The 11,507-nt window shown below is 43.2% G+C and overlaps 1 protein-coding gene across 1 annotated transcript in view; it reads left to right on the top strand.

Annotated features, from left to right (window-relative positions):
- LOC147736464 (uncharacterized) overlaps window positions 1-11,238 on the top strand; it is a 30,877-nt gene extending 19,639 nt beyond the window's left edge. The window contains exon 2 of the mRNA XM_086953192.1: window positions 10,477-11,238. Coding sequence (XP_086809318.1) covers window positions 10,477-10,656 — 180 coding nt within the window. The 3' untranslated portion in view covers window positions 10,657-11,238. The remainder of the gene's footprint in view (window positions 1-10,476) is intronic.
- The last annotated feature ends 269 nt before the right edge of the window (window positions 11,239-11,507 follow it).

The following is an 11,507-nucleotide window of genomic DNA, read 5'->3' on the forward strand; positions in this document are numbered from 1 at the left end:
TATTGGGCACAACATTTTAAGAGCGATTTCTAACTTGATGACATTATTTAATTCCTTAAAATATACAAAAAGTGATGGATGGAATAATTGAATCTAGCTTTGACCTGCCTGTTGTTGCACGCAGGACACCTCTCTTCTAACGCTTTAAAACAAAAAATATATCATGTATTTGCATAGGTCTCACATTTCTGAGAGTTTGAGCTATTGGCATTGTAAATAACAATCGGCCAGATTCATGAAAGACCCGTTTTGCGAGTCTGAAATATCGATTCATAAGGAATCGCTATTACAGACTCGCAAAACGGGATTCATGTAGGAATCTCAAAATTAAATGCGATTCCTACAGATTCCTTATTTGCGATTAGCAAATTGCTAATCGCAAATAAGGAATAACTCCCCATTCATTCCTATGGGCCAAAAGGCCCATAGGAATGAATGGGGAGTATTCCTTATTTGCAATTTGCTAATCGCAAATAAGATAGCGATTTGAAGGGTGCCAGGGGTGTCCAAAGGACACCCTGTAGCACCCCTTAAATGCACATTTCAACAGGTGTTGCGCACACACATGTCCTTTGGTGTGTGTGTGTAACATGCAACTTGGAAAAATGGTTTTAAAAGCATTTTTCTAAGTTTTTGCTATTTACCACGAGGTTTGACCTCGCGGTAAATAGCGGCCGAAATTTGCGAATTTGCAATTTTAAAATGTTTCAAGAATAGCATTTAAGGAATCTCTAATAGAGATTCCTTAAATGCTATTCCTCGCAAATTTGCGAGTTTCTAAATAGCGAATTTTGCATTTGGGATGATGAATCCCAAATGCAAAAATTGCACTCGCAAAGGGCCAGATTCTCAGAATCTGGCCCTTTGCTAGCGCAAATATGAATAATAAATCAGGCTGAATGCCTTTTATTATGTGTTTGAAAACAATACATAAATAAAATCCGGAAGAAGCTAAAAACATACCTATTTTCACGTTAACCGGGCTTACTCCACACTTCTGCTTCTGAGTTCTTCGGTTTCAGCGCGGGGACACGCCATCTGAGCATAACCAGGCGCTTTATAAAATTCCCTTATTATTATTATTATAAAAGGCATCGTCATTTACAATGCCAACAGCTCAAATTCTTGTAAATGCGCGACCTATTGCATTGTAAATGCTTGTTTTATTATCCTCCCACAACCACCATAAGGGTGTCAATAAATGTTCAGGTCAAAACCAGTCTGCTCGAGAGTCATATACACAGTCTTAAGAAAGATGGTTTTATAAACTAGTCCATCGAAATGCGTTGACGCATCGTCTTTTAACATAATCCGATAAGAGACTGAAACCATAGAATACGGATCAACACAGCAGTATCAGGTTCCAGCTCTAATTATTGTGATATTACGGTTGTGTATAGTTCTGATGACATATTGTGCTGTCTCTTTTTTGTGTATTCTCTGTTGTGTAATATCATGTGTACAATTTTTTTAATTCATTTTGTAGACTTTGTGTCAGGAATGTTTTACATGATTTTTAACCTATGAATTGATTTATGTATTTTATGGTATTCCTATCAATAAATAGATCTATATTTTCTTATATTGCCTTGTACTGTTTACCTTGAGTATATGTTTATATTTCCCTTATGCACAGGGTTGATGAGTAGTATTAGACCTTGAGTGATTAGGATGAGTATTTGAATGTATGGATAGCTACGTGATATGAGTCTTTAAAGTATAATCCAAAGGAAAACCTCTTTGCAATACAGTTGTATCAAACCCTATTCCTTTGGTTCTAAGGGGTTCCTCTCATTTTCTTTTAAACTCCTAATGTAGGCCCTAGATAGCACTATGGTCAGGTTGCTCTGTAGGTAAAAGTTAGGACATGTGCCTTAATTGTATGGCATGTCCTGGTAGTGACAAATAATCTATTTGGTTTCCCACTCCTGTGAGTGCTGCCCTTCTCATAGGTTTGCATTGGAGTTTCCCTGAAATGGTTTTCGGTGGTAATTTCTGATCAGAAAGGAGTAGCGGTGTCATACTTGGTATGTTTGGAATACTGGTGATAAATCCTGCTTTTTTGTTTAAGTGGATTTTACATTACTATTTTTGAAAAGCCACTTTAAGAAAGTGGATATTTCAGTGTGCTTATGACTCTGTGCTTTATAGCCTGACTCCAATCCACATCTAGGGTAGAGTGACAGCTATGCTTGTGCATACTTTCCAGACTACCACCATTCCGGGAGGGTTGGTTATAACAGAGTTGCATCTGCATGCATCTGCATACTGGATGGTCTACCAGGGCTGGCAGAGGGGAAGGTGGGGTGAACTTACATTGTAAAGACTGGCCCCTGCCCTCACACAAAGGGCTCGTTTACCCCCTACTGATGTCTGGAGCAAGTGCTGGGGTTGAAAGAAGGGTATTGTCCACTTCTAAAATTATTTTGAAGTTACCTCCACATCAAATACATTTTGAGTGTGAGCACAGGGGCTCTGCCCCTTATTTTAGACACGGAGTGGGACTTGTAACCAGATGTTGCAGGTTCCACATACTGCACCAGGAGGAACTGCTGTGCTGCCAGGAAACCCACCACTTGAACTTTGTAGTGCTGCCCTGCTTGACTGCTAGAGAGACTGACACTACGCTAAGGAAATCAATGGTCTGGTCTGTTGCCTGCCTGCCTACCTTTCATGCCCCCAGTGCTCTTCAGGGACAGGAGGGACGGCCCCTCCCTGCTCAGTTATGAATTTCTAAAGGACTCCAGGCCAGGGAAGCGGTTGGCTAAAGCACAGCATGTGCTTTCAACTTCCTTGGCACCAGCATGTTGATCGTCGTGCAGCCTCTCTGCTTTCCCTTGTTGTTGGGCTCTCTTCTACTACTGCGTGGGAGTGCCGCGTTGTTTCCCTCCTGTGAGGAGTGGCCAGGGAGAAGTACAGTGGTGGCTACGGGTGGTATCCTTTGTGTGCAAATGGAGCCGCACTGTCAATCAAAGCGCAGCACCACGAGAGGCCCCAGATTGAGACCCCCCAGGCCCGCTTACCTGCTTCCTTATACTGGCCGCGGTGCTCCTGAAACCAGAGCCGACCCACAGCATGACATGCCCAAAGGTTCCCGCACAGTGGTTGGGGGTGAGTGGAGTGACAGAGACCTTGCTCCGTGTCACGTCTTGGCATGACGCAGAGGAAGATTCCACATGGAGTTGCAGGTCAAGGATGATGGGTGGGTGGGTGATATGCCACCCTGTCTTCCCAGCCTTGAGGGGCCTGATTGGAGTCCCCAGCTGGTTACCAGCCTTTTGTTTTCGTCAGAGGAGGTCTACAACATCGCTGCCCTGATATCGCGAAGCTTGAGGCAGAGAGGGAGATGAGTCTCGTTGGGCAAGGGCTGCACCTCGCGATCATTGGCAGCTGCATCTACTGATTGCATGCAGGAGACCCAGCAAGGTTTCCCAGCCGACAGTGGCAGAGTGTCTGTAGATGGAGTGAAGAGGCTCCAGTGTGATATCAGTGAATCCCTAAGTTACCGCATAGTATATAGTAGGAGGGTAGGTACAGTGTCTCCTACCCTCTTATATAGAGATTTCATGTGATTTATGTACGGCTGGTTATATTTGGTGATGTTTGGCGATTTATGTGTGTAGGAAGCTGGCTCTGTATATACCATACCAAAGTAAGGTATAGTATGCACAGAGTGCAGTAGATCCCCAAAGACTCACAGAGGTAAAAGTTGAAAAAATCCTTACTCTCCATTTGTGGTAGTGTGGGTGAGCAGTAAGGCTTTATCAGAGAAAATTGTTAAGCATTTATTGTACACTCTAGCAAGAAATGATATCACACACTCAAAGACTTAACTCAGAGCAACTGTTTGTTTCAAAAGCATTTCTGTGTAGTATTTTATTTGTAGAACAAAGCAGGACTTGGTACAGATAAGTAAAATGGTACTTTTCAAGACAGGTTGTTCAAAACAAGCAAGCTGGATGGAACTGACTTTGTTCCAGGTTTTAAAAACATTTCAAGACAATAGGTATTTTTAATTACTTTGTGAATACTTTTCAGATTACCCTTTAGAGTGATTTTTAGATTACTTTTTCTACTCAGTGTGATATGCCTAGATATCACACTGGGCCATTTCCTAGACAAAAGTAAGTAAAATAGTTTTGCATTAGAACAGAGGGGCATATTACCAAGCAATAGCGATAATTATCGCTATTGCTTGGCTGAGCTGCGGCGATTTTTACCGCAAATAAACCTTGATATCACCAAGGTTTATCGCAAATGCGATAAAAATCGCCGCAATGCATGAATATCTCTGAAAAGTCAGCAATATTCATGCATTACCGAGCTAATGCTCTTAGCCATGTTATCCACCTCCCATTGGATAACATGGCTAAGAACTGCTCAGGGCAGGTGTTCGCTTTTGGAGATATTCGTGCTTAGCGCGAATATCTCCACAAGATGGTAATAGGAGATAGCGATGTTAGCGACTGTTTTCAGTCTCTAACATCTTGGCACGCCCACTTTGCATGTCATTAGTGATAAATATCACTGACATGCAAAGTGGGGCCCAAGATGGTCGCTTTCTCCTACTAGCTGTCGCTAACTGGTGTTAGCGACAGCTAGGTATTAGGGAGATAATTTATTCTCCGCTTTCTTGGCTTTTAAAGCCAAAAAAGCAGAGATAAACCCCCTTGATAATATGCCCCAGAGTTCCTTAGGTTTCCATACAAACTCAACTTCACACTTTAAACTCCTTGAGAGGAAAACAGCCAATGCAATCCTATGTAGAAAAATGAGGTTGACTGTTTGCAGGTTGAGTTTCTGGGGTTAGAGCAAGGGTTACCCCTGGGTCAAGGATGCACTCAAAAGGCACCCTCAACAGCAATATGGCGGACGGGTCCAGAGTGCTGAGGCCAAGTGTTAGCCTAGGGGGCTAGGCGGCCGTTGACGGGTGGCTGCTTTCGGGCCAGCCACAGGGTTGAGGGAGCAGAGCCCCTAGGGTTAAGCTCAGGGCAATGGGGCATCCAAGTTAGGACACAAGGTGCACCCACAGCGGCACAGGGGCAGGGTGCTGATTTGGCATCAGGTGCCCTGCTGTTTCCAATGGGAGTTGCCGATTTTGGCTTTTGGCTGCAGGCTCAGTACATGAAGTCTTCTTGGAGGAACCAACAGCTGGGCAGGAAGTTGGAGGGCTCCGGAACGTAAGTGCACCTCACATCTTCTTGTCCAGAGCTCAAGGCATCTGGATTCAGGGGTGCCTTTTGAGGTCAGATTTCACCTCCCTGTGCCACTTGCAGTGGCTTCGGGGAGTCCTGGAGGGGTCAACTCACGGTGGACTTGGACTATAGAGCACTGGGAGACCTCGCTGGAACTGGTGGGCCACTCAGACCGTAGGCGACGGGTGCTGTAGAGGTTCCAGGCGTCAGGTTTCTTTGTCCTCAGTAGGCTTGGAGTCTTTCTTTGGAGATTCTTTTGAACAGACCTGCTGTTCATTGGAGATCTGGTCTTTGTTGAAGGCAGTCTGTCCTCCCAGGGGCACCATTTGTCGCAGGATCTCTGGAAAATGCACACAGCCGGTAGGGCTGGTGCCAAGTCAGTTCTTCTCTGCAGTCTCCTCTGCTGTGCGTCTTCTTTTGTCCTTCTTCTTTGTAGGTTGCTGAATCTGCGTTCTGGATTCAGGGCTGCTACCTAAATACTATATTTAGGGGGCGTTTTAGGGGTCTCAAGGTAGTAGACAATGGGCTTCAGATCCTAGTGTCTGCACCCTTGGTATGCTCACTCCAGGTGGGGGACTGGGCACAATCGTTTATCCTGATTCGAGATTACCTGCAATCTGCAAGATGGCAGGCACTGAAAAGTGGGCTTCAATCTCGAATCCCCCACCTGAGGGGCAGGGTTGGCACACACCTTCTGTGCTGCTCTAATTTTTCCCACCTGTCTTCCCACTGAAAAAGGGGGTGAGACAGGAAAGGGGCCTGCTCCTGATAGCAGGAGAGGCTGGGGGGTCACGTTGGAAATGCAGCAAGGCCTTTGAAGCTCCCCTACCACAGATGGCTCTTCCTGACCTGGAGGAGATGTGAATACCTCAGCCCAGGAAAGGCTTTCTTTCTGGGATCAGGGAGCAAATGCTCGCACCCTAGGGGTTCAGAAACATGTCTTGTGGTGGCAGGCTGGTGTCTGCCAGTCAGACAGCCCACCAGAGGCTGGTCATTTTTCTGGGGGCATCTCTATGATGCCCTCTGAGTGAATTGTATAATAAATCTCACACTGGCATCAGTGTGGTTTTATTATGCTGAGAAGTATGCTACCAAACTTTTCAGAATTCAGTAAAGCCATTATGGTGCTGTGGAGTTTGTAATGACAAACTCCAAGACCTTATACTCTTTATGGCTTTACTGCACTTACAATGTCTAAGAATTGACTTAGACGCTGTAGGGGTACAGTGCTCATGCAACTGTGCCCTCACCAGTGGTATACTGCACCCAGCAAGAGGGGTGTCTTACCTATACCATCAGCAGTGGGTTGCAGGCATGGCACACATGTTTGTGTGCCATGTCAAATCTTCACTTTTCTCCGCACCAAAATGCGCAGCCTGCAATGGCAGTGTGTGTGTGTTAAGGTACAGGACCTCTAAGGGTGACACAATATGTGCTGCAACCCTTTGAGGCCTTCCCTGGTCACAGTGCCCTTGACACCCATGGTACCTTTTACAAGGGACTTACATGTGGCCACAGAGATGCCAATTGGCGATACAACAGTACAATTTAGGGAAAGAATACTGGCCATGGGACCCTGATTGGAAGGGACCCAGAGTACATCAAGGCAAAGTGCATCAGAAATCTGGCATAATGTGTGTGAGGGTATAACTGCAACAGAAACCCACTTTCCTACAATGCGTTATGCCTCAAGCCAATTACAGCATTTTCTATACCCTGATATTGGCTAATGTATGTCATTTTTTTGCCTCACACTTTAAACTTATTTCATGATTTTCATTCATATCTATAGCAATGATGTGCAACCTAGAACCATTCTCTTATTGCACACATTGTGATGTTTGTGAATCTGCCTGGTTGGCGAAGTGATTATAGGTTCATGTTGTTTTCATCTATGTTTTATATACAATACTGTGTATTTTTATATAATATTGTGTGGAGTCTCTCTTTTGTGGATTTTTGTTTGTGGACTTTTTTTGTACAACACACACTGGTGTGTGTGTGTTGTGCACTCAGTTTACGATTTGCTTCTGGGATAAGCCCGACTGCTCTGGCCAAGCTACCAAGGAGGTGAACAGGGGTTATCTTGGGTGTGTAACTCCCTTACGCTAACTAGAGTGGTGAGTTCTGCCTGACTTAAGTGCAGACCATAGCCAACCAGAAAATCTATTTCTAACACTGATAATCACATGTTCCAATCCTAATGAGATGGCACAGTTGCCTCAAAGCACTGAGTATGGTAGTAGAAATATAGAAATATAAAAGTGGGACCTGGAAAGAGGTGGACAAAGTTGAGGGACTGAGGTAAGTTCATTGTGAATGCTATTATTTCCAGCAATCAAGTAATATAAGTTGAAAAATCAGTGTCGCCTCGATTTGAAAACATAAACCACTTTTTTTTGTTTACTACCTGCTAAGCAAATGAGGGCCATCTTTATACTGATACGCAGGGCTGTTTACGGCTCCAGCCTACCTTGCTTAAAGCAGTACTTTTAATGGGGTTTAATCAAATTGAGGGAGCCTCATATGCAAGCTGTACCAGAGAGATAAAAAAGGATAAGAAAGAAACGGTCATAAGCAAAGTGGGCATTAATACAGAGCACGAAAAGCTTGGTAATGATCTACAAAGATAGGCATAAAAGTAGTACCTCAAATTAAAGTGCGGAAAAAAACAGGGATAAGGACACAAAAGAAATATAGAGATACCTGCAAGAGTGCATTGAGAGAGGCACTCAAGAGTGCAGGGGGCAAAATATACATCTAGGTACAATGGAGAAGTCTTGTATTATTTTATTTGTTTGTGTTTAAACATTGCTGCTACAACACCTTGGGTATGAGTACCTTTCATATATAACAAATTCAACTGGAAGATGGACTCACATCCTTACAAGTAACATTGTAAAAGGGAAATGCATGAGAGGAGAAGGAGGAAGTGGCATGCATGGAGGCGGGTGATGAGGAACTGAGGTGAAAGAAGCAGAACTGATAGCAGACACTGACTATCTAATCACACCTAACTAGCTGGATTGAAGAGCAGAGAACGGATAAGTCTTTGAGGAACCCACGAAGGAGGAAGATTTTTAGTTCCTGAGGAAGGATGTGGAGTTGATTGTTTTCATGTCTCAGGATGAGCTCTCAAATGCAGCTCCATCATTGTGTGATTGGCAGCCTGTTTAGATTTGAGGGTTAATGTTTCAATAAGTAGGGAGCTCTGAGATCCCTTGATGGTCCTGACAATGTCAGCAAGGCGAACATACAGCCTTGTTTGTTCTGATGGAGACTCATGTCGGCCTTAGGCGGGCACCAGCCAAAGCTCTTTTAGGACTGCGGCTATGAGAGTGATGGTTATTGAAGATAATACTTTGGTTGTGGTTTTAAAAGCTCCAAGTGGAATCCATGTATGATGGAATAACATCGAACGATTAGGAGAGGAATCATATTTAGGCAAGACGCAAACCAAAGAGCGGTTCTAACTTCTTATGAGCTCATACCCGTTTGATGTGTGTGCAGTAACCAATCCCTGGCGATGTAGCATACGCTTTACAGAGTCATAGCAAAGTGCGTCTGAACTAAGATATTCCAAAAAGCAAGTTATATGAAATACATTTGACGAATGTTGCTGTTTTTGAGCAGTGTTTCATTTGAGGGGACTCTTTAATTGGACTGTACTGTTGGGATTACGAGAGAGGCATTTTGTTTTTGTAGAAATTTAGGAGTTTAGATAATAGGATGAAGAACTAGAATTTGACTTTTTGGGAATGACAAAAACGTCAGACAAGTTAGCTGCTGGAGCAGCATGTCCCTCCAATGAGGTAGTCATTGGAATATGTCTGCTCTCCTGGTGGTTGTGTTCCAGATCAGCACCCTTAATTAAAAGCTCATCTGTATTTTTAGTCCTTGGTAGCCGGGCTAATGGGAGGTACCAGGTTAACCTGAAACGCCCGGGATAGCAACACGCGGGGCCATTTCAGAAATTGAACTTGGGGCTGTCGGAGTTCTGCATGTTAGTTGTGATGGGCACTTCTCAGTAAGCGAAACCTTTTGTTGCCCAGTGTCGGGATTCAATGGAATGGAGTCACTTTTTGATGAAAACCAGGAGAGGTGGAAGCAGCACTCCTTCTGGAGAGATGTTAAAGAGCACTTGAGGGTCCAGAGAACACGAGGCCGAGATGCATGGGAAGAGATAGCAGATTACCATAAATAGGTTGGTTTAGAATATTTCCATTGAGAGCTCAGCAGCAGAGTGACTGCCCTTGGCTGCCATATTGACTGGTGACCTAGGTGAAATCTAGCACAATAACCAAGTTCTAGAACTTTTGCACAACAATGAATGGTGGTAGTGATTTGGAGTTTTATTCAAATGTCGTTTCATAATTAATGTACCATGCTTAAAACAAGGCACATGGCGTGTTTCTATTAACATCTCTGTTTATCCAAGCTGACATTTACACAGATATGCACAATAATGGCCAGATGTACAATACTTTTTGAGGTTGCTGCAAATCGGGCGGTTTGCAACCGCAAAAAAGCTTTTTTTTAATGTACAAAGCCTTCTCTGCAATTCGGTAACTTATTATTGACTCACAAATTGGGTTTGCGATTCGGTATTATGAAGTGGCATGTTTAGGGCGTCCCTTCCTAGTACTGAATCACAGTGGTATGTATGAATGTTTTGCGACTGAAATGTGGTCGCAAAACATTCACATTTTACCACCTACTTCAAGGATGTGGTAACCCATACACAAATGGGTGGGTCCACATGGGACTCCTACCCCTTTGTGGATGCTTGTAAAAGCATTTTTAAGACAAGGCAGTGGTCTCTGGGACCACTGCCTGCTCTTAAAAAATGGAAAGAAAATGTTTTTTGTTGTTGTTTTTTTTAACGCATCCAATTTTACTTTAAGGAAAACGGGCTGCATTTCCCAATAGAAAAAAGATTGCTTTATTTAAAAGCAGTCAAAAACATTCTGGCCTGCTGACCCCAGCAATCCAAAACCGAGACCTACCTCATGAGGTCGGTCTAGTTGCGACCCACTGGGAATCGCAGAAAGTATAAATCACACTTTCGTACATTGGTGTTTGCAATTACCAAATAGCGAATCGCATAAATTTGCTATTTGGTAGTCTCAAAAGATTACCTATGTACATCTGACCTTTAGGCACTAACATATACTAAGTTGATGTGCAGAGCCAAGCACCTCCAAAAAGAAACAGGTTATCATATTATAAAACTTTCAGATGCAGACAAGCTTTACCTCACCAATTTTTTCTTGTTTTTTAGACCCAGGACTGCAATGCCAGAGGAGACCTGGTCGGGGCAAGACATAATTCCGAAACAGCACGCACAATGAATAGAATCGCTTTTGCCTTGGGATTCACAATTTTTATCATTTATCTGATCTGCGTGATTGTGCTGGTCATCATTCCTAATAACCAACCTCCCTATCATCCTCCTCACTAAATAATTAGCAGTTAAGGTTACTACTTATGGATTGGGATCAGGTTTAGGTTAGCATTGATTAGCTATAAGGAGGAGGAAGAACATTTGTGGTTCCCATTGGAATAGAGTCTGTATACACTTTTTTATAATAGAAATGTCAGTGGTACCAACATTATGAGATATACATCAGTCATAAACCTGGGGATCCAAGATCAAATAGGATAGGCATTAATGAAATTGGGATGGGTTAATATAATGGGTGCTGTTGATTAAGAGCCTCAGTGGTTGGGTACATTTAGGTCTAGCAGACCAAGGCATAAGTCTAGGCAGGTCATGATTACAAAGACTAAAGGATGAGATGGATGAGATGAGTTTGTATTTTGTTGAGAAGGGTCAAGTAGCCTTAATGCTTGATGCAAGATCATATATGCCACTGGAAACTTTGAAAAAGACCACAACGAATATTTCTGCAGTTCTAATTGGCTGGCCTGAAATGGACATCATGCCAGCTATGGTTGCCTGAAGATCCATCCCATCATCACTCATTGAAGAATGTATTGAAAGCAACTATTGGAGTACAAATATAAACAAGAAGTGGCTGGACCAATCTGTGTTCTGGGTGTGAATTGAATCACTGTAGAGCTGCATTTTCTATTTGAAGAAATACTGTTTATTTTAATAGAACCATTCTAAGGAAGTCTCCCACCATGAGTGAAGCGGCGGCCCTGTTTTATGGTGAAATCTTCCCAATGAGCTAACACCATTTCCTTATGATTATTTCTTCCTGCCATTTATAAATGATCCCTTACTTGTGCAAATTGCACTCTTTGTGTTTCAGGAGACCAAAGTGTAATAAAATTGATCCATTATGT

This window comes from Lissotriton vulgaris, chromosome 1_2 (genome assembly GCF_964263255.1).
Source record: "Lissotriton vulgaris chromosome 1_2, aLisVul1.2, whole genome shotgun sequence".
NCBI lineage: Eukaryota > Metazoa > Chordata > Amphibia > Caudata > Salamandridae > Lissotriton > Lissotriton vulgaris.